General features: G+C 39.5%; 2 protein-coding genes across 6 annotated transcripts in view; one reads left to right on the forward strand and one right to left on the reverse strand.

Annotated features, from left to right (window-relative positions):
* Window positions 1–7,900: 7,900 nt before the first annotated feature.
* LOC108625414 (leucine-rich repeat-containing protein 15) lies at window positions 7,901–17,549 on the reverse strand. Of its 5 annotated transcripts, none has more exons than XM_018025441.2 (3): window positions 17,384–17,549; window positions 12,991–13,386; window positions 7,901–11,514 (listed from the first exon to the last, which is right to left on the reverse strand). In XM_018025441.2, exons 2-3 carry the CDS (start codon window positions 13,365–13,367, stop codon window positions 9,870–9,872), a joined length of 2,022 nt encoding a protein of 673 aa, XP_017880930.1. In that variant the 5' UTR covers window positions 13,368–13,386; window positions 17,384–17,549; the 3' UTR covers window positions 7,901–9,869. The 5 variants fall into 5 exon arrangements, with proteins under 5 accessions (XP_017880930.1, XP_017880934.1, XP_017880933.1 ...); XM_018025445.2 differs by lacking the exon at window positions 17,384–17,549 and adding an exon at window positions 16,904–16,924; XM_018025444.2 differs by lacking the exon at window positions 17,384–17,549 and adding an exon at window positions 16,699–16,719.
* Window positions 17,550–21,621: 4,072 nt separating this feature from the next.
* Window positions 21,622–23,623, forward strand: part of LOC108625420 (chondroadherin) — a 29,290-nt gene continuing 27,288 nt past the window's right edge. The window contains exon 1 of the mRNA XM_018025451.2: window positions 21,622–22,374. The gene's annotated coding sequence lies outside the window, so the exon portion shown is untranslated. The remainder of the gene's footprint in view (window positions 22,375–23,623) is intronic.

The following is a 23,623-nucleotide window of genomic DNA, read 5'->3' on the forward strand; positions in this document are numbered from 1 at the left end:
AGCTCGAGCTCGAGTCACGTGGATTGTCAGAAAAACATGTTCCTTTATTCGCATACAATAATGTAGATGACTGTACTTACTCGTTCAACATGCGTGCGCGAACGGTATTTTCGGTATTTCTCTATTAAACCACTGCTTGCTTCACTATGTCGCCTTGTAAGTAGATCTTTAATGCTGACTGATAACGCCTTTGCTATTTCATATAACTTTTCAAGTGGAACAGCAATGTTCATAGTCGCTTATTTTTTGACGCGTTGTACTAATTTTTTTTGCCAAGTCTTCCTGAGTGTACTTTCGCATTATCCTTAGCTTTTTTATCCTTTGTCCCATCCTATAGTCTACAGAAGTAGTTTTTTCCTCTGCATTACTATATTCTTCAGTTCGTTGCTTGGAAAATTATTTCAACAGAAACTCCTGCTTTAACTAGATTCTTTGCCACCTCTATTCTTGCCACTTTTCTACTATTTTCCTTGCTAGCCTGTGCAGATGTAATTAATGAATAAACTACATTACGTAATTCTTGATTCTCAATTTTCTCATACTTTTCTACTAGATCTAATATCTCTTTCTCCTCACTCTCGAGATAACTGTTTTCATTTGATATTGTGTGTTCAGGAATAAGATCTATAATGCTAACTGATAGTGCTTCTGCGATGCTATATAACCTTCTGATTGAAATTTTACGCTTTCCTTTTTCATACTGTAGTATGACCTGATATTTTGTACCGATTTTACTTGCTAAATCCTTTTGAGTATATCTCTTCGCTAGCCTACAACTTCTTACTTTCTGTCCTACTTTGTAGTCTAAAAAATTAGGGTTATTAGCAGCCACTCTTTATCTACAAAACAAATATTTACATTCTATACTGACTCCTTAATAACTAGAAGAACTATCTCAATAAAGATCACTTCAACAAGTTTAATCTATCTTCTTTCAAACAATTTTTCAATATCACTCAGTTTCATTTCTATATAAGTTGGCCTTCCGTGTTCAGAATGTGGCTTTTCTTCCATTTGCCTTAGCAACTCATTCACTTCTTCTAACCTCATTTTCTATCCGCTCTATGATAAGCGATAGTTGCCAACACTTTATCTTCTACTGGCAATGTATCTTCTTTTTGTCCATGCTAAAAGGATATAGATTTAACATAAATTTGCTACTGAAAATATTGACATTAAGTTTCAAGATCTTTATCATGTAAAGGTGTGGGCTCACGATAATCGTAATTGAGCTTTTGGCTTGTGTTTTATTAGGAGATTAGTCTCTCACACCTAAAATAGGTATTTTTGAAGTTTTTTATAGCTACTAAACTCATGAATTCATTTGCCGGGGTTTAAAGGGCGTTTATAGAGGTGGTTGTAAAAGTGGCATAATAACCTCCACCCAAAGCCTAAAATGCAATTCTAAGACTATCTATGACAGTCATTTTTTTCTTTAACATACCCAAATATAAGTATCTTTCATATGGCACACATATTGGAAAAATTTAAATTTAATAATAAACCCACATATATTACGGATAGGGGAGCTGCATATTGTGAAGACTCTCTTAACCCTTACTATTAACCACAAATAAAGACATGGTATTGTATTTACTCAAATAATTTAATTTTATTAACTTGAAAGCTTGTTAGATTAAAATTATTAAATTAAGAGTTATAATTTTAGCAACTAAAAGCTGTAAATTGCACCATATAAACAGTTATTTCAAGCAAAAGTTATACCATTAAGAGCTATGCAACAAACGTTCATATTTGTGGGTAATAGTAAGCTCTTAACCTATTGCCGCAATTACCAGATACAAGCTTAGATCTCGTAATCACCAGTCCACCGTTTGCTTTACAAAGAAAAAAAGAATACGGAAATGAATCCCAAGCGGAATATGTTGCATGGCTTAGTCGATTTGCAAAATTAGTACATAGCAAGCTCAAAGATACAGGCAGTTTTGTACTTGATCTAGGTGGGGCTTATGAAAAAGGTGTGCCATCCAGAAGTTTATATAATTTTAGAGTGCTCGCTCAAAAACTTGATGATGCTACTGAAAAAGGTAGAGAAGAAGGCATCAAAATCGGCGAAAAAAAGGTGAACAGATGTTATCGCTGAAGATACTGGCCTCTCTGTTGATTATATTGAGAAAATTCAAGAAAAGAAGTTTTAGCCATAACGTCTTTTATTAAACCCTCTATTCTAGTAATTTTAATATTGCAATCCATTCTAATGTCTGTACAATGCCTTTTTTATATAAATACTTAATAGGAGGGGTTAATGCCAACACAGAAAGAGCTTCGGGCTACGATGTCCAAAAAATTACAGGAAGCTATTAAACATCCAGATCCAACAGTTGCTGCCGGGAGGAAGTCAGCTATCAAGAGATGGGTGGGGGTCCTTCAAGATAACTTTATGGGGCACATAAAATACTTTAAAGATGATAAGCTGAAGTTTTTGCATGAAGTGTTCCAAGATGGAGACTGCTGGTCAGGTATAAGATTAAATAATGCTGCTTTAGGTCAAAGGTTTACTGAAGAGAAAATAGGTGGAATAGATAATCCACTTTCAGAATATAATATAGCTTGTAGGTATTGCGTAGTAGATAAAATTCCTTCCCTCTTTGAGAAGCAATTTGATTCCTATAAAAGAAGTTTTTCATCTAATGCAGTTGATGGTAATGGTCGTCCTGTAAAAGATGATAATAAATACATACTAAATTCACTTTTGTATGGGATGAAAAGGGAAGATCCTGTATTAAGTTTCTGGATCGATAGAGAATCTGGGGGATTAAAGCAACCAAGTAATGCGTCAGAAGGTTTTGACAGTGCTGTAAAACTTGAATGGAGCGAAGGAGTAGAGTATTTTTATAATCATTTAAAAGAAGAAGATAAGGAAAAGAAACTTACAGAAGCTATTATTTCAATATCACTCAGTTTCATTTCTATATAAGTTGGCCTTCCGTGTTCAGAATGTGGCTTTTCTTCCATTTGCCTTAGCAACTCATTCACTTCTTCTAACCTCATTTTCTATCCGCTCTATGATAAGCGATAGTTGCCAACACTTTATCTTCTACTGGCAATGTATCTTCTTTTTGTCCATGCTAAAAGGATATAGATTTAACATAAATTTGCTACTGAAAATATTGACATTAAGTTTCAAGATCTTTATCATGTAAAGGTGTGGGCTCACGATAATCGTAATTGAGCTTTTGGCTTGTGTTTTATTAGGAGATTAGTCTCTCACACCTAAAATAGGTATTTTTGAAGTTTTTTATAGCTACTAAACTCATGAATTCATTTGCCGGGGTTTAAAGGGCGTTTATAGAGGTGGTTGTAAAAGTGGCATAATAACCTCCACCCAAAGCCTAAAATGCAATTCTAAGACTATCTATGACAGTCATTTTTTTCTTTAACATACCCAAATATAAGTATCTTTCATATGGCACACATATTGGAAAAATTTAAATTTAATAATAAACCCACATATATTACGGATAGGGGAGCTGCATATTGTGAAGACTCTCTTAACCCTTACTATTAACCACAAATAAAGACATGGTATTGTATTTACTCAAATAATTTAATTTTATTAACTTGAAAGCTTGTTAGATTAAAATTATTAAATTAAGAGTTATAATTTTAGCAACTAAAAGCTGTAAATTGCACCATATAAACAGTTATTTCAAGCAAAAGTTATACCATTAAGAGCTATGCAACAAACGTTCATATTTGTGGGTAATAGTAAGCTCTTAACCTATTGCCGCAATTACCAGATACAAGCTTAGATCTCGTAATCACCAGTCCACCGTTTGCTTTACAAAGAAAAAAAGAATACGGAAATGAATCCCAAGCGGAATATGTTGCATGGCTTAGTCGATTTGCAAAATTAGTACATAGCAAGCTCAAAGATACAGGCAGTTTTGTACTTGATCTAGGTGGGGCTTATGAAAAAGGTGTGCCATCCAGAAGTTTATATAATTTTAGAGTGCTCGCTCAAAAACTTGATGATGCTACTGAAAAAGGTAGAGAAGAAGGCATCAAAATCGGCGAAAAAAAGGTGAACAGATGTTATCGCTGAAGATACTGGCCTCTCTGTTGATTATATTGAGAAAATTCAAGAAAAGAAGTTTTAGCCATAACGTCTTTTATTAAACCCTCTATTCTAGTAATTTTAATATTGCAATCCATTCTAATGTCTGTACAATGCCTTTTTTATATAAATACTTAATAGGAGGGGTTAATGCCAACACAGAAAGAGCTTCGGGCTACGATGTCCAAAAAATTACAGGAAGCTATTAAACATCCAGATCCAACAGTTGCTGCCGGGAGGAAGTCAGCTATCAAGAGATGGGTGGGGGTCCTTCAAGATAACTTTATGGGGCACATAAAATACTTTAAAGATGATAAGCTGAAGTTTTTGCATGAAGTGTTCCAAGATGGAGACTGCTGGTCAGGTATAAGATTAAATAATGCTGCTTTAGGTCAAAGGTTTACTGAAGAGAAAATAGGTGGAATAGATAATCCACTTTCAGAATATAATATAGCTTGTAGGTATTGCGTAGTAGATAAAATTCCTTCCCTCTTTGAGAAGCAATTTGATTCCTATAAAAGAAGTTTTTCATCTAATGCAGTTGATGGTAATGGTCGTCCTGTAAAAGATGATAATAAATACATACTAAATTCACTTTTGTATGGGATGAAAAGGGAAGATCCTGTATTAAGTTTCTGGATCGATAGAGAATCTGGGGGATTAAAGCAACCAAGTAATGCGTCAGAAGGTTTTGACAGTGCTGTAAAACTTGAATGGAGCGAAGGAGTAGAGTATTTTTATAATCATTTAAAAGAAGAAGATAAGGAAAAGAAACTTACAGAAGCTATTATTGCTCTGTCTCGTCCTCAATCTGTTGAGAAAGACGCTCCTATTTTAGATTTTTGTGTAAGGAATATAGCTGACAAAGATACTCTTTTACAGAAATTATTGCAGAAGGATAGAGGGGTATATTTCCTTTTTAGTAGGTTAATACGTTCATGTTTTTTTGATACGGTTCATGATTTGGTACAGTATTGGTGTTATAAAGGAGTTTCAGAACGTGGAGATCATTCAGAGAAAATATTCTCACAGCAAAACTATGAGATTCTTCTTTCTTCACTTTCAGATACAATGTTGAAAAATCCTGAATCAAGCGTTCAAGCTAGATCTCTCATTATGGAGATTTGGCAGTGTGGTAGTTTTAGTGAATATAAAAAGGCTGCTATTATTAATACTTCAAATGATAGAATTCCTATAAAGGGTGTACTTGCAGAATTGATAGTTAACTGGAAACGAGAAGACATTTATAAGTCTGATGAGGAAAAAGAAATAGAGAAAAAAGAAATACTAGATATGATGTTATTTGCTAAAAATAGCTTTCCTGAAAGATTTGAGTTCTTTAAGGGAAGGATAATAAAAAGTCTTAGATTATGTGGTAGAGAAGGTAAAAGAGTAAATGTAGATTACGGTCTGTTTGCAGAAGAATTATTCTCTGAGTTAGAGAAAACAATTTTACCACCTGGAGGTGATGGTCCTTGTAGTAATTTGCGATCACGATCTAAAGCTCATGGTAGTAAGAAAACAACTTTGCCAGTTGATGATAGTCCGCAGTCTGAGCTTGGAACTCCTAGTGTAAGTGGTGTTTCTTCTTATAAGAAAAAAAGCATCTTTACGCTTAGTGGTAATAAGTAATCCACTTATGAACTCTTGGTGTTTCTGGTCGTAGTAAATAAGGGGTATTTTGTATGAGTAATGGTGATGGACTTATTAGGAGTTTGGTGGATGGAGATCTTGAAGGATTCAGACAAGGATTTGAATCTTTTTTAGATCAATGTCCATCTTTCTTGTATCATGTAAGTGCAGGTCGTTTTCTTCCTGTATTCTTTTTTAGTATGTTTGCTACTGCACATGATGCTAATATCTTAAAAGCAAATGAGAGAGTGTATTTTCGTTTTGATAATCATGGTATTGATACAGGTGGTAGAAATAGAAATACAGGGAACCTAAAAGTCGCTGTTTATCGTGACGGACAGCAAGTTGTCAGATGTTACAGTATTTCTGATCGTCCTAATAGTGATGGGTTAAGGTTCAGTACAAGGGAGAGAAATGCTCTAGTGCGAGAGATTAGACGGCAAAATCCAAATTTAAGGGCAGAAGACCTAAATTTTGAGCAATACAAAGTATGCATGCATGGAAAGGGCAAGAGTCAGGGAGAGGCAATTGCAACAGTATTCGAGGCGATTCGTGAAAAAGATCTTAGAGGTAGAGATAAATTTGGCAAATATTCAGCATCTGAAATCAATCTTATTAGACGGCTCTTAAGAGATCACAGATTAACAATTAAGGAAATAGAAAGAAGACAACTCAATCGAAATCAGCTCACACGACTTGGTGAGTTGGTCAATTTTGTGCAAGTTGCACCAGGTCAACAAAGAATTGACGGTTTTATAGAAATGCTGGCGAGTAACGAAGAACTAGATGTAAGAGATAGAATGTACGAAGAAATTGTCCCATACATAGCTCGCATCTATCATAATTATAGGCAGGAACTGGAATATAATATTGAAAACCGCAATCAAAAATTTGAGAGTCACGGGTTTTTATTAGGTTTCTTAGCAAATTTTAGTCATCGCTACACAATAGGCATCGATCTTGACTTATCTCCTAGAAACTCACATGTTGCATTTCTTGTACGTCACCAAGCAGAAAGAGAAAATATTCCTATTGTTGTTAATCTTGCTACAAGGGCACCGTCCAATATCGCATTAAACCGCGCCAGAAGTCACGCTGAAAGATTGCATGTTTTTTCATTTATACCTATCCATACTGAATCAAGAAATACTGTCTGTGTTGGATTAAATTTTAATTTAAATCTAGATCCTTTTAGTGTTGATACAGTAGGGCTTCAACAGGATAGATTTCCTTTAGTACAAAGATTGTTTGAGTATATAGAAGATGAAGAGGTTGGAGAGAATATTAGAGATTTCTTGCTTCAACATCTTCCTGGTGAAATACCAAGAAATGCAGATAATTATAACAGAGTATTTGATTGTATATCTATATTTTACTCTGACTCTGCCGTGGCTGTCGTGTGCAGCGATTCTTATAATCAAAACACGTTTACATCACAGACCTAGTTTCAGCCGTTTTCATAAAATAGCTGTAACGCGTTTACAATTACTGTCCGATTCCACAAAATCATAGACGTATTCCCTCAAGAATTACAATGCTAAATTGTACACTAGGTAGAGCCACGTTCTTATTGATGAATCGCAATAATATACGATCGAAAATCCGCAAGTCATGTCTCACATGACTCACGTGCGCACTGTGTACAGTGCGAAATTAAAGAATCACGTAACGGATTGCTTAGCCTGAATTTCTATACCGGCAATACAGTTAAAGTCGCTTAACTCACTTTGTAGATTGAAGTAGGACTATGATAAGATCAAAGCAATTAAAGCAATTTTTGATTATTATGAATGTTGGATGACTAATCACTCAGGTATCTCTACTTACATTTAGTTTTAAGAAATTATCTTCGAGTACGAAAACCACTTAGTCACTAAGATAGCCCGTTCAAAATCGATCCGGAACCGTGAGTCACAGAGCTTGCAGTCACTCTCTCCCCCATCTTGGAAATATGTATATCCGCTATTTCCCAAACGAACCAAATTTTGACTTGACTCGGAATGAATCACTGTTCGCTTGAATTTCTAACTGCATAATCCATTCTTGAAAATATAAAGTTCCATCAAAGCTTATTTCTTTACGAATTCCAAATAGAACATCAAATTTAGAATACTATGTACGATAAATGAAAGAGAAGAACTTATGTTTAACTGATTGTACTAAAACGGAGGAAAGTAATGAAAGGGAATATCAAGAAAAACGATTCCTTTATTAAATACAGTCTTATACATTTCATGAACATAGTAAACTCATATCGTGTTCGTTTTAAGCGACAGCGAAACTGAAAATTCAGTTCACATACCCACACCCTCTTTCATGGATCCGCACACACTTCTATCCGAGCTCGTATTAAACACGCGCTAACATCGTACACTTCCTTTGACAAATTCTTTGGTATGTAAACTAAAATCAAATTGTTACTGTCCGACCTTAAGGGTGAACAGCCCGAGAATGAGGATCAAAGTATTGTGACCCGGTCTCTATACATGGACACCGCCAGAGAACACTTTCTGGTTGAAACAGGGAGATGGAGCGTTTAGTTACAGAAAACATAAGTATACATCCACTCAGTGGTAGTAACGTGAAAGGGGGTGAACATCAAAGAAGTCCAACTTCAAAAGATGATAAACATTACTTGGCGCGCGTTCTTAACCGGAAAACTAGTAACACTTGCGAAACATGACGCTACGCGTAACTATTACGGCCAAAATAATCTAAATACGTTTAACGATTACACTTGATAAACATTTAAATAAGAAATAACGAATTTTATAAATATCAATCGGTCCTCGACCGTAAAAACGATATTACATTAGACAACAGAATTGACTAAAAGAAATCACAACCTCGCTATAGCAGTTTCAATCATAAATGATAGATTACTAAAATAACTAAATGGGATCCTGTTAATGTAACTACGAATATCTACGTACAATCAATCGAACGCTACATTGTGAGAAGAGTAGTGTAATTATTTCAGTCTCCCTCCAATCTCAACCGAGACTCAATAATTCGAACACTTTTCGTGACTGTATCATATATCTGGCGACGTCCATACCTATTCTTTTACGTAACGTGTGTGTAATAATGTGAAAATAAAAGAATGCAATAGAAGTGCGTTCTTAATTGTTAATTATGACGTTCAGTGCTTAGACAATCTATGAAAAAGAAGATGTGATTTCTTTCGAGAGATAAACTTTCGAAACTCTTCTCTTCATTGATTTAAAAACCGACCTTTCTTGATTGGAAACCGAGCGTTCGATTTTTCTTTATACCTCGCTTATTTCATCCTCCGTCGCATTCAATTTTACCATTCAGAAGATTCTTGCAAGAAAAAAAGATAAGGGTTGATTTAGCCGTCGAGCGAGATTAATTAAAAACACGACGTCATTATAGTCGGAACAACGGGGGGACTTAAACCGATTCTCGACCATTAATTCCCGCATTGGTGTGAAAAACCGTTGGCGGTCAGAGGAGACCTGAAGAGGATTGATTGATAATTCCGAAGACCTTCCGTTGTTCCCACGATCGATGAACATTTTTTTCACCACCCTTCCTTACATTAATCATTCGAATCGACGTTACGCGAACTGTACTATCCGCCAACCGAAATCGTTACATTCAACGTTACATATACATATGTATAGATATTATTCTCGAATAGAAAAGGGTAGTTTCTCGAAGATGATCACCGTTCTCTGCATAAGAATGATCGATCACCATGTGGGCGTGTCCCGCTGTGATTCCGCAAGAATGACGCTCGTATGGAATATCAAATTTCGGCCGAACATGCAGGGGGTTTGCGTAAAAAATATTTCAACATTCTTACGTCTGGCACCGCGCGTACTACAAACGCATCTTAATTCTACTCTTTGGAACGCCTAAAAAAATACAATCGTATGCACATGGAAGTAAAGGGACATTCTCATATCGCGTAGACCTGGTATAGAATTCCGATGAATAACTGAACGGCTCCGCGTAGCACATTGCGTATACGCTTAGTTTACGTTTACATACATGCACACTTGATGTACGTCCGCGTACGCTTCATCGTCGATATAACAAAATACGCGACAGTTTACAGCTCGTTCATCTGCCTGCCGCGCATCTTGTTGTAATAGACGTTCAGTATCGGATGTTGAAACCTGTTCACTATGTATCATGAACTACGACCACAAGTCGACTCGCGGACGTATTTCGCCCAGGTACGGATCGGAGTCAGATCGCCCTTTCTGAGACGACGCTGATCCCCGCTGTTGCGTGCCTGTTCCACGATCTTGCGATATGTTTCCTCGTCGTAGGTGCAAGAGAGGCTCTTCCTCAGTTTCGTCGCCCCGGTTTCGAAGCTCGCCGGTTGACTACCTACTAAAACGTGCAGGTCGTTCTTCACCTGCACCGCCCACATCCACATGTCCGCGATCGAGCAGTTGCATACGAACGGATTGTGCAGCAGATTGACCGATAACAAGCGCGGGTTCGACTTGAATATACGCGGTGCGACGGTGGTCAGATTGTTGTTACTCAGATCGAGGTGTTCCAGCATGCGCAGCTTCTTCAGGCAGGCCAAGTTCTCGGTGCCGGAAACCTTGTTACTGGATAGGTTCAATTGAGTCAGATTCCTGGTCCTCGTGAAAAGATTCTCGTTAAGGTGCACCAAATTACAGTTGCTCAGATCGAGGATCTCGAGATTGGATAATTGAATCGGAAGAAGAGAATCTTCATGGGGTACTTCCAATGGATTGCCGCTTAGTTTAAGTTCGATGATATCGGTGCTCGTACGGTCACCGAATACCTTCGGATCGATGGGAGCCTTCAAATCACAGTTGTTCAATTCTAGACTCTCCAATCGTGTCAGATTCGCGAATAAACCTTCTTCTAGAGTGTGCAATTTGTTTCCGGACAATACGAGCTTCTTCAAGGTGTTCATATGAGCAAAAGTGTTGTTTCCAACGTAACCCAGGCCGCAGTAAGACATGTCGAGGTATTCCAACGATTCAAGCGGATTCAGTAAACTAACGAAAGCGTCTGATAACGGATTGTGAGAGATGTCTAGCTCTTCTAGTTGCTCGAAGATATGGAACGCGTTAGGCAAACGCTGCAGGCTACAATTGCTCAACGAAAGCTTGTGGAGTTTCGGCAGATGACGCAAAACGACTGTCAAATCGCTGGCAAACATCGGATTCCCGCTCAAGTTCAACACACGTAGTTTGCTAGAGTTCCTAAAGGCCTCTTTCGATAGGCGATCTTGCAAATTACAATAAGATAGATCTAAAGACTGAAGACTGTGCAAATTATGCCCCAACGTGTTCTCAACGTCCAGATGTTCCAGGTCGTTATCGGCTAGCACCAACTGCCTCAGGTACAAGTTCCTCGCGAAAGCGTCACCGGGCAAATTGGTGATGCGCGACTTTCTGATGTTCAGATACTCTAATCGAACCAGGGGCGCCAACAAGCTCGTCCAGTTTATGCTGCCTAGATCATTGTCGGTCATTTCGAGTTCTCGGAGGTTCTCCAAATGAGCGAACGCGTCTGGAGATACGTGAGTCAGGTTGCAACCGTTTAATTTCAGGTACTCCAAATTGGTGAGGTGATCGAACGGGTCGGGTTCGATTCCGCCGAGCGGATTGTAAGACAGATCGAGCTTGTTCAGGTTCGTCGTATTGTGGAAGAATTGCATGTTCAGATGGCGAATACCGCACGAGTTCAGGTCGAGATACAGCAGTGTGCGACAATTTAAAAAGTAACCTTTCACTTCATCCAATGGGTTGTTCTGAAGGTCCAACGTGATAAGACCTGGACTGTCCCTGTTGAAGGATTAAACTCGTGATTATAGTATTGGATATGCAAAGGCACATGCCGTATGGATGAACAGTTCTTTTCTTAGTGTAGCTTTGATTTATCGAGCAGCTCGAGAGACTGTGAAATTAAATTCTTTTTTTTTTCATAAAGTGACTAATTTTTGCTGACCTCGTCTTCATAAGAAGCTACGCAAATAACTTAAAGCCGGAACGTGCAAACGAAGCATGTTGGACGGAAGATCAGTTTTATTCAAAAAGGAAACCTTGCTACAGCGTTGAATTGAAAAGTAGAGCTATATCTGGGAAGCTTTTTTTGTAAAAAAAAGTTAATGAGATATTGATCAGCTGAAAAACTTAAAATCAATGTTTATCTACTCTGTGATATATGTATATACTTTCTACGACATTAACGATCTGCATACATTGAATTGAATTTGTATGGTGAGATACTACTTACTTATCGTGTAGCATTGTTAAAACAGCATCCATTAATTAGAAGCAAATTACATGAAAGATTCAAGGCGATATTGTAAAATCACGTGTCGTGCACTTAGATATACGCAGGAAATATTTACCTATAAAGATGTAAATTTCTGAAAACTTGAGAATTTAGACAATTATCAACGTCAGCTTTTTAAAACGAAACAAGACGTACAGAAAATATGTTAAAATAACAGCGGGATGTAATTCCCTTTTCATGCTCAATAAATACCAGTTATTTAATTAATAAATTAAAGCTAGCATTTCAATATTTTTGAATTGTTATTTTCAAAATAAATTCCGCGATTTATTCATCAGTGATATTTCAATATTTCCTTGAAAATATAGAAGACAACGTGAATGCGGAACAGCAAGATAAATCGAACACTCTCATGTTTATGTGGTAGTATAATACCTAGATTTTTAATTTTAATATGGTACAAAAATATAAATGTGAGATAACGAACGATAAAATTGCCATAACAAACATTTTGAGATTCAATACTCCGTTAAATACAAATATTGTATATTTAATTAAAAATCAAGTGTATTCAGTATCGAATATACAATTATTCCGAGTAAATAATGTTCCCAATTTGGAATTTCCTACGAAAATTATTTATCCGTCTAAATAAATATTAAATTAAATTATTTATATTTGATATAGACTCCATCAACTGAAATCAAAGTGCCATCGGAGAGGTGCGAATGTACGAAAACAAAAGGAACCACGTCATAAAAAAAAGGGTTTTAAAAGTATTCTACAAATCAGTTCTACCTTTTTATCTCTCGTACCAAACAATTCTGTTCTCCATAGTTAAAACGATTATTTTCATTCATTCGACGAGCATATCGGAAGTTCTACACATTTTTCGTTCGTCAATTAAAATGACGTTCTAAAGAGAGCAGAATTGCACAAAAGTGTTCAGTTATGCGCGCCTGTACAGCGTGCGGATATTTATGGCGAAACGAGTCGAAGGAGAAATCCGTAAGCCTTCTTACCTGAACGCCTCGGGATCGACGTGAGTGATCGCGTTCCATGAAAGGTCCGCGTCCAATAGGTAAGTTAATCCGGCGAACGACTCGTGTTTGAGCTCGGTCAATCGATTATGTGCCATCTGTAACCGCCTCAGCTTGATCGAATGCGGAAACGGGTCGACCTCCGCGATGTTGTTACCATTCATATCCAGAATGTACACGTTGGGGCTGAGCTCATCGTAAGGGATACTGGTCAGATTGCTTTCAGAGCAGTCAGTCACCCAGTTCACGCGGAAATAATGACAATGACAGTCGACAGGGCATTCTTGGTCCACCAGATCGCTGTTATAGGCGATCGTCGACGTCCCGAACAAGGCCACTAGTAAAAGCAGCCTTAACATCTTGACGAACGCGCGATATCTGCAAGCAAAGAGCATTTCCTTCAGCTTGGAAATTCTTTAGGCGAACGTTCCCGGTGCCATAGTTTTAGCTAGAGCGCGTAATCCGATCAACCGATTCGTGCACGTTCTCTGTTTGATACCAAGTTTCTATTAAAGTTAATGAGTTTGCCTCCGCAAATCTTTTCGAAAAGCGGCGTCGCCGCCGACGGCCAAACCTGGAACGGAACAGATTGCGATTCGGAGCAGAAACTTTTGCACGTTCGCAAATATGAGATTTCCTCGTCCCCGCGCAGGGCGTTCGACGTACAAATTTGAATAAAGTTCGAATAACTTAAAGTTTGGTAACCCATTTCGACGTTCATGCAACGGAAACGGTCGTTCGCGTCCGTTTCTTGACGCTGATACGATATTTACTTATTCAATTAAGCGACAGATTGTAAACATTAAAGGGGGCCAGCGTACATTCAACGGATAAATGAGCCGGCGAACAATGGGTTTAGTTGAGCGGTCAACGTGCAATATATACAAATTGCGAATGAATGGAACAGAGAAAAGGAGGGAAAAACGCCGCCGCCGAGATTTACTTCGGCCAGTTACGACGGCGAACGTTCATTGTAGTGTATTGCCAACAAGATAACTGGCCGAGTACTAATGGTTTAAAGCAAATGGAGCAATTGTCAGTTAGGAAACGGACTTTGCAATTGGCGGTCGGTAATTCCATGCAACAATGCACGGCGCCACAGGTCGTTGAGCCAGAATCGTTAATCGTTTCCGTAAAAACGTGCTTCACCAGTCTTCCATACTGTTTGCAGATACCACTCCTTTTTTCGTACAATAAAAAGAGCGACCATGAAAAAGTCCTTCCTCCCCGGACTATTATTATCGTTACAATTCGTCGTTAACTGCATCCGTTCTCGAGATACGGGATTTAATTGGCGTGCCATTCAGTCATCAGCAAGTTAGCGATTTATACCGAAAGAACACACCAGATTCTGAACGATCAATAATAATTTAAATCAAACGAGAAAAGATTTCATACGAACTTCTGTGATTCGAACGGACATAAATCAGCCTCCTACAGGAGGGTATATTACGGAGGATAAATTACATATGTAGATATATTCGCTCATGATTGCATATATGTTACGCTTCCAGCCATTATCAACGGTCCGCTGATCAAACACGCACGTCTAATGGAAGTAATTTCTACGCATTAAATCCCGAGTACAATCATCTTCGTTACGGCGACGAATAACATTCGAGGAAGTTTTCATACTGGCCAACGAAGGAAACTGCGTGTGTGTACAAAGAAAGCTTACTACCGCCTCTAGCCAGTAGTCCAACAGTACCCAGACGAAGACCAGAGGAAGGCTTTCCGCCAGAATGCTACGCGCATTGTACGCTCCGATGCCCCTTTAGCTCTCCGAACATGTATATATGGACTGTATGTACATACATACATAGTTTGCCTTCGACCTGGACCATTACTATCCCCAAAAGAGCGGAACAGGGGACGGAGGTGTTATACACAGAAGTGTATTTTCCCCTTTCGATTCCTTCTTGTATCCCTCGGTGTCGCCTAGCCTTTGGCGCCACGGATCTTTCGTTTTTCTGAATTTCATCCGAGCCAGGAGTCCTCCCATTGCCACGAACGTAGCGACGGAGAACGCTGCGTGAGGGGATCGAGTCATTTGCATTCAGACATCGGGGCCGTGGCATTCATACTTTTTTGCAAATATCGTGGTCTTTATACATGCCGCCCTCCAGTTTTAAAGATCAAGAGAATACTCCGATCACACGGAATTCGTACACCGGTATTCGGTTTTCCTCTTTCATCGAGATTTCATTTATCAACCAGAAGATCCTTTTTTTCCTGCTGTCGCGCTTTTGTTCGTTCGTCAAGTCGGTAACGTGACAATGATTCGTGACGTGGTGTGACAATGTTATTCAGGAAGGAAATCTTATATCCTCGCTTGTCGACGTTTGTGATGTGCGCTTTTTGCAAATTCTATGTTCTTAAAAGCCTAGAAGGCGATAAAACTAGATTTGTATTGGTATTTCTATTCTAGAGTTAATCTCTTTGTATGGATTACGTATGTATGCAAATCATAATACGGTACGCTTCCTGCAGACTGTAGATAGTAAATTCTATTGTTTCTAACTGCATATTGGTCTGAATTGGGATCATTTTCTTATTCCTCTAACAATACTGAATAACTAAATAATACGTTTTGAAATATTTAACTACATACGTGATTTATCAAATATTATTTTTGTCTTACATATGTTCGCACTTACTTTCTTTCACGGATTTATTGGTTGTATTTATGAATTATAAGTGGATAATTTTTTTTATGTATATTCTAACAAAAACGGCAGTTAAACTGAAGATAAGTAATGCTGTTTCTAGAAGAAAAGTAAACTTCGGACCACCATCGTGTTAAATTGACGTCACTGATTAACATTTTTACTTACCTCTTTTTAGCAAAGTGAAAAAGCAAATATTCAATGATTATACACAAAAGATATCGTTGTTTCTACTCCATTTGCTCTAAAATGATTAATTCGTGAATAGAAACCTCGTATATAAAAAAAGTCACAATATCAACGCGTGCAAACTATGAATAATATCAATTAAGCTGATTTAAGTAATTCTATGCTATTCGTTAGTCCTACAGTATCTTCCGTGCGAGCGCAAAATTTGACACGAATATTAGCTTGATTAACGGAACGAATAAATGTATTATTCATGACGGAAAGACGATCCCGGCAGCGGAAGAAGAACGATTTACCGGAACACAAGTATTCTTACGAATCGATTGCAATCTGAAATTCATGCTGTTACTCGTCGCGTTATATGTATTTATAAACCGGTCTACGAAGTGAAAACAGATTTTACATACCGGATAAATGTTGTAACTTGCCTTCTTTCGACGGAAGAGTGAGGTTAAACGTAAGCACGTAGCAATGATTTGATCGTGTCACTGGGCAAAGATAGATTGAACCGTGAGTTTGCAGGGACCTGGTTAAATTAAACTATGCCTGTCTGACCGAGGTCAGGGTAAACCTACTGACGCGCACTCTCGCTCTTTCTACGTCGTATTAGTACAGCAACTCGCGCCTTCTCGGGGTGTTATGTTTCCCTCCCTCCTTTTCTCCAGCACGAACGATCACGCAACACGAGCCCACCGCATTTCATCCCCCCTCGCAACACAGTAGTGTATAGCCAAAGCTAATTGCAAGTTCTTTGACAGTGTACGAAAAATCTGAGCTGTCCAAATGCAAAGTGTTCTAACCTCCACTTTGCCGGGAATTGTTGCATGCTCCTTACCTCGTTTAAAAAAATTCGGTTCCCTGAAAGGCAACGAATGTTCGACGTTCGTCTATTCTACGACTGGTTACCTTCGTTTAGAGACGTGTCATCGAGTCAGATAGAATTAATACATTCACATGTCAGGTACCAAGGGTTTAGAAAGCGAGTTATATTGTCATATCGAAATTGCATACACTCTAAACGCATGCGTACTTTAACTAACCCTTTTTAAAAAAATGTTGTACTGTCGTCTTCTTCGAAGATTCGAGATTAGCTCGTGTGACGCTCGGTTTTTTATACTCGCGCGATATGTTTACTGTAAAAATCCGAATTTTTTACTGAATTTTTTTCATACTTCGATAATTTTTAACGTTCTCAATAACAGTATTAACTGTAATTGGGTAATCACAATACATCCAACACGTGTTTATTGATTATTCGCTATTTTTGTAAACTATATGTAACATTCTTAAACGATTCCAAAGCGTTGTTAAATAGATGATCGTATTCTACGATACGACTGCACATACACACACCGTATACGCATTCCAAACGCGATAAGAAAGATTGAGAAATCAATGAATCCGGTAGTAGTGCAATTATTTCGTACCATTGAGTTTCGTACATTCGACGTAACCCCATCACGTGAACCGCCATGCATGCATACACTCGAAAATAAAAGTAGTTCTCGTTGGATTCTTACCTTGCTACGTGAACTCCACTTCTGCTTCGTATATTCTACGTTATTTTCCACTCTTCAATCGCACAAACAGTAGCTTAAACACTAAAAATCAGAGGGATACCGATTAACGCTGAAGTAGTCACCGACACCGGTGACACAACGCGCGCATGCGTCCAACTACTCTCGATTGCTTTGGCAATAGTATTTAAAGCAAGGAGGGCTTGCTGTCTTGGGCTTGGGTCAATCCATTAATTGCGTTCAATTAATAGTCGAGGCGGTATTTTTAATCGACGACCTTTTTTCACGTGGTTACGTGAGCGTCACTATAAATATTACTCTCTTCGCGAGATAAGCATAGCTATATGATAACGAGCCTCGCGTCTTCTTTCCGCGTGTTTATATGTCGAATTACACATATTCATATACGTGTACTTGTGTACTGAACGTGTACAGCTTAGGTTAGGACCAAACCGAGAGATGGGGCGATCAATTGGTTTATTTGAATACCGGCTAACTGTGGATAAATAATTCAGAAGAAACAAGTTTTCGAAACCGCGTAAAAGTCAGATATTTCATATTTAAATTAAGTGATGGTAATTAAATGTATTGGCTATACAATAATAACAAATTCAACATGCTAGCATTGTTCAAGTATATAGCCTATACATCCTTAACTCTCTCTTTCTTAACTCAAAAATTTCCTATCTTCGTATGATATTTACTATTAAACAATAGAAAACATGGGATTTAATATATCAATTTATTTTACTATTATCGCGAATTTCGACTTGTATAAGAAGATAGAAATTAATAATGCTAGAATCTGCGACGTCAGAAGTAAATAAAAGCCAGTCAACATGTTGACAGAGTATAGGAAAATCTCTTTCGTCTGAATATTCGTAAATTGAATGCTAATCACGTTAGTGTAATATTTTTGCATCAATTGTCATAACACGACAAAGGGGCCACGTATGTATATTGGATGCCTATAGAGGACAATGGGAAATCGATATGGCTTGGATATGGTACGTGTCACCCGTACGTCTGAAAGCGTTTGTTCACGTAGTCAATGCGTGATTGAGTGATGAGTGCAGCCACGTCGAATTCTGAAGAATTGCATTCGGCAGAATTGGAAGCGGAGGTCAGGCATTACGCCAGGCATTGCGAAATGTCGGGAATAGGGATCTCATGATCTTGACTAGGAACAACGACCTGCCAACCCCACACTCGTATCTCCTCCACGGTGGACGAGAGCGCGAGAGAGAGATAGTGCGTCAATTAACTTTGCAATTGACATTAGGTTTCTCGATAGCAGCGTAGCTTTGAATTATCGCCTCAGATTAATTTCCCCGTTTCATAGAATCGACCGCGCCAAGGCCCCTGCTGTCGTCTATTCGTTTTTCCTTTTCAAACATTGATGACCAAATGATTACGGGACGCATCAACGGCGCAGATTTAATGGCAACTAGCGTGTTTCTTTCTTTCGTACTTAATGAACCGGAAGTGTTACGTGCAGCGTTCAATGAGTCTCGAGTTTATACAGAAACACTGGACTGGTTTTGACGTACGGTTCAGCAGTTTTAGGAGTAGTATAAAATGATTAATATATATTAATACACTTTTACAATTTTGATTCTATCACTTCATCGTACCACTAATTATATAGAGATTAACAAATACGAAGTTCCAGATATAGGTACAAGATTAGTCTTCTTAGTTTTTCGTTTCTCTATTTATTTTCAATTTTATTCCGCTATAATAAAATTATTTTATATGGAAAAGTTCGATGGAACGGCACAAGTACGAATCGTTTAAAGGCCGTCGATACGAAATCGAATATACATTTGATATACGCATATTAACTAATTAAAAATGTTTAAGCGACGAAATACATAATTACGTAAGAACATTATCTGGAACATCACATTTCATACGTCCTTTTATACGCGTGTACTATCTCCGCACACATTTGACATCGTTTTCGTATGTTATCATGTTTATTCATGTTACGCTAATGTAATTATGAAAGCTTAAGGTCATACCATTGACTTTTGCCTTGGTCTATGTCCGCTCTGCAATTAGACTGATGCAAATTCATCTTTTTACTATTACAAAAATTTATTTCATGCACCTGCAAAATCGTACGGCCTCAAATTATTTATTGGCTTTTGATATCCTTTAAAAACAGTCACCCTTCATTGCACGCAACGAATTTGCAAATTGCGTTTCCTAGTATTTATTCTGTTCAATAGTCATTTTTCATATTTCGAATCGTAATAAACTCGATTCAATCGTGCTATACATGTATTTAACAATTTATTTAAATGCTCGAAAAGCGTGCAATAGTTGTCAGAGAAAAAAGGACAGAATCACTTTATCGACGTGGCAATCAAATTATCCGCTTTGCATATAAAGCATCAGATGGCGCTCACGTTCCACCTCTATCAGATTTTATATTATAAACTCGAATAACGATAAAATACAATTTCTTTCGAACGATTTTAATAGTGAAATAAATCAGACGCAATTATCACTTTATAATAATCGACCATCGCGCTCAGATAATTACGTTATTCTTCATTATTTCTCTTTCTGTTTTTCGATACGTATCTCGCGATTAATTAGCGAAACGTATGCTTTTTATATTTATCGCGTGATCTGCCGTGAAGCAGGAGCGAAGGTGATATACTATACGGTGAGTATTCGACGCGCACTGCTCGCCCGGCGATCTCTCTCACGATAGTGAATTAAAACGACAGTAGTATCACATGAGCGGATCGAATTTAATTAAGCCGGGTCACGTTAACGTTTCGCCACTGCAAGAACCAGCGACGATTATTCTTCTGCTTATAGATTTATAGCGGAATCATAGCCGGCGGGTCCCGTGTATTTTTTGGCGCTTATATTCTCCTGAAATTATGTGAGAATGACTTTGGCAAACGTCCAACGTTCCGCGGACTGTGCGGAGACAACATGTACGGAGCAACGAACTTTAGGAAGCGTCACTTCGTACAAGATTCCTCCTCCTTGTCGCCAGATTTTTAGTCGCCCTCAAAACTTATTAACACGGTCGTTCGGTCTTCTATCTAAAACCGGCGCGGGCTATTCAGCTCGCTCTCTACTCGTTGCGCAAAAAATCAACGACAAGTTTGGGAAATCGATGATCCCGTAGTAATTACGCAATACGAGTTGCCAAGGAATATCTCCGAGAGTCGTTTTTGTACACATTGCGGCTACACTGATGAATTACCGGTCTTGTTCGACCGAGCTCTACTTTTCTTCTCTTTTATTCGAGACCTGCCAGCAGAAGCGAGAAACCACTACCGTAACGTAAGTACCGCACACGATGCAAACGTGTACGAGATAAAGGTATCCTCAGTAGTACGCTTGAAACATTCTTAACATAGCACAGGAGCAACGAATCTCTGACTAATTTTAAGCAACCGGTTTCGCTGCTGTACTTACCATTAACAGCGTTAACGGCGCGATTACGACTAAATTAAATCTCGCGTATTCATGCGAAGATAGTTGAAACTATTTTAAATAAGCATTGTGCTTTGGGGACAGGCAATTAGCGTATGTGAAAAGGCGTAGCCCTGGCGATAAGATAAAACAGTGTGGAAACGGGGAGACAATAACTATATTATAAACTTGAGATTAGAATTTATCAAACGACTGTTACTATGCGTAGGTATTGGAACCTCTCTCGGTACAAAATACTTCTGAAGCTGCGGAAGTACCGTACCGATCTGACGTGAGACTGTTTCATCCTTGGCGAGCGTCGTCCTAAAGAGAGTCTAAGCTCCGCGTGCATCGTTCTTCGAGCACACGAGCGATTGCATCGATTCCTCACGATGCACCGGTCGATTTTGAATCGTAATTACCGCATTCATCTTGCGTGGTACACGCTTAAGCACATCGCGTAGAACGTCGTGAATAGCTGCATCGGCGAGGCGAGGCTCGGTGGCATTTACATGCACGCAATCCGCGAGCCGAGTTGTAACTTTGTCGGAAGCAATCTTCGGTCGGATAAGAATAATCTCGCGTTCACGCGTCGCTTGGAGCCTTCGTCAGGCGTAGTTAGGGCGCTGCCTAGGCTAGAGCTCGAGTTTAGGGTTGTTGGGAGCCGAGAGAGAGAGAGAGGAGCCATGGAGGTTTGGGGTTAACGGAATGGTGGTGGTGGTGGCGGCGGCGGCGGCGGCGGCGACGACGACGGTGGTGGTGGTGGCGATGGTGGTGGAAAATAGTGGTGGTGAGCGAGCAACTGCGCAGATCCCGAAGACTCTCAGCCGCGAGTACGTAGGCAAACTCCGATTCAGTGAGGACTGACTGTTCCCGTTTGCAGTGCAGCTCGAAATCTCAGGGAGAAACCGCGGTCTTTCGTCCTCTCTTTTTCTCCTTCTCTCTTTCTCTCTCTATCTCTATTTCTCTCTCTCTTTCTGTCTCTCTGTCTGTCTTCTCTCTCCCTTCGTCTATCCCTGTTCCCCGTTCGTCCGCCCCGCTTTGTATAGCCGTCCGCTCTGTTTCTCCCGTGTCTTTTGTTGTTAGTTTCTCTCGCCGTGGTAAAGTACGTGCTTAACTTTTTCGTGTCCGTCCGCCTGTCTCCCAGACACGGCAAGTCCGTGCACGCGGAGCCGCTGTTTTCGATTCCTCTCGAGGGCAGTCCGCTCGCGCGGCCAGTTCGCTCGCGGATCCCAATGTGCACGAGCGTACGGAGCTCGTGCTTCGCACAAATACCGATTGTTTCCCACGGCTAGTCACGTGGCTGGCCAGTGATCTCGAGGAAACCTGGCTGGCTTCGGACCCGGCCCCGCGTACGGATGAAAGGTGCCTGTGCCAGTTGATCAACCACGTCCGAGCGAAGACTTTTCGCGTCGGTGAACCACGGCGACGAGGACTCGCACGGGCCGGAAGCCGGAGAGGAGGACCCGTGTGTGTGCGAAATCCACGCCGCGCCGCAGGTCGATGTGCACAACTCCGGGGAGACGTACTGAAACTCCACGTCTGTCGGTGTAAGTATTACCTCGCCACCCCTTTTTCCACGCTGACAATGAGTCACGGATGTTTCCGCCTCTGGCGGCGAGTCAGCTGTACGCGAAACGAAAGAATTGTTCTTCCCTTTGTCGTGTCACGGCATAGGACGAGCTTGTATACGTGATATTGAATTAAATATAACTCATCGTACAACCGTTCGTAAGTAACACGCTGTAACACGAATTCTTTTAGCGTCATATCGAGGATCAGCAGTAAAAGCTATGCATATGAGATTAATTGCAGGTATAACGTGTAACTCGTTTAACGGATGCATATGCAGTTCGCCGTCGTGTAACGGACCTTCAGGGCCATTAATTTATCAACGGATTCATAATTACATCCCGCATATTATAGTCTTCGTAAAAATATACGTTTTTCATATATAATAATCAACTTTGCTACTCTCTGACAAATTAATCAAAAAATTCATTCACGCGAAATATCGCTTCATCCCCTAACTATGACTCTAGGTCCGCGACCAAAGAGAAATTCGCTTTACCACCATGCCGACGTCAATATTTTATCCCGTAACAAAGTCGAGCGACCATCGACGCGGTTAAGATTTGCTTGACCACCGGCGATTTTCGATAAACGATCGGATGCAAATATACCTCTGTACGTGTACCCTCGGGAACGAATATTATTGCGAGCCAAGCTTAATATGATTCCGCAAAAATCGCTGCTCACAAAAGCGTATACGGTTCAATGGTCTATCGTTAAGCGTGGGCAACAAGCGAATCGAGCCGTCCAGTCCCGATTCCGCGAACTGTTAAACGCATCAAATCGCATCTGTCGCCGGAAAATTTGTCCCCCGGCTGAACATCACAGTCAGATTTAAAGACAATCGCGGTTTCATAATAAATACACCGAAAATCGTATTTTCTTCGCAGTAAGCTCGCGTCCGAAGGCAAGGGGTTAAACGTCTTAAAATGTTTCGGGCCGTGATATTAAAGGAACGATATATTGCGGGGGTAAAGCTACCGGCTCACACTTCATAATTAATTCCCTGATATCCAGGGTAGAAAAAAGAAATCGATGGCAGGGCGGGGGATACTTCTAATCTCGATAACTTCGGCTCATGGGGAGGAGACCCGTTAATGAAATGCACCCTTACCCCGTTCCGTGGGTTATTACTATTTTTCGGGGTCGATGGAAACCCGGTCCGAAAATATTCTCGGCGATTATTAACATCGGCTTATATTGCGGTGCAGGTATTAAGTACGCGGC

The sequence above is a fragment of the Ceratina calcarata genome, unplaced genomic scaffold (genome assembly GCF_001652005.2).
Source record: "Ceratina calcarata isolate Rehan_Ccalc_2016 unplaced genomic scaffold, ASM165200v1 scaffold351.2, whole genome shotgun sequence".
In the NCBI taxonomy this organism is placed as follows: Eukaryota; Metazoa; Arthropoda; class Insecta; order Hymenoptera; family Apidae; genus Ceratina; species Ceratina calcarata.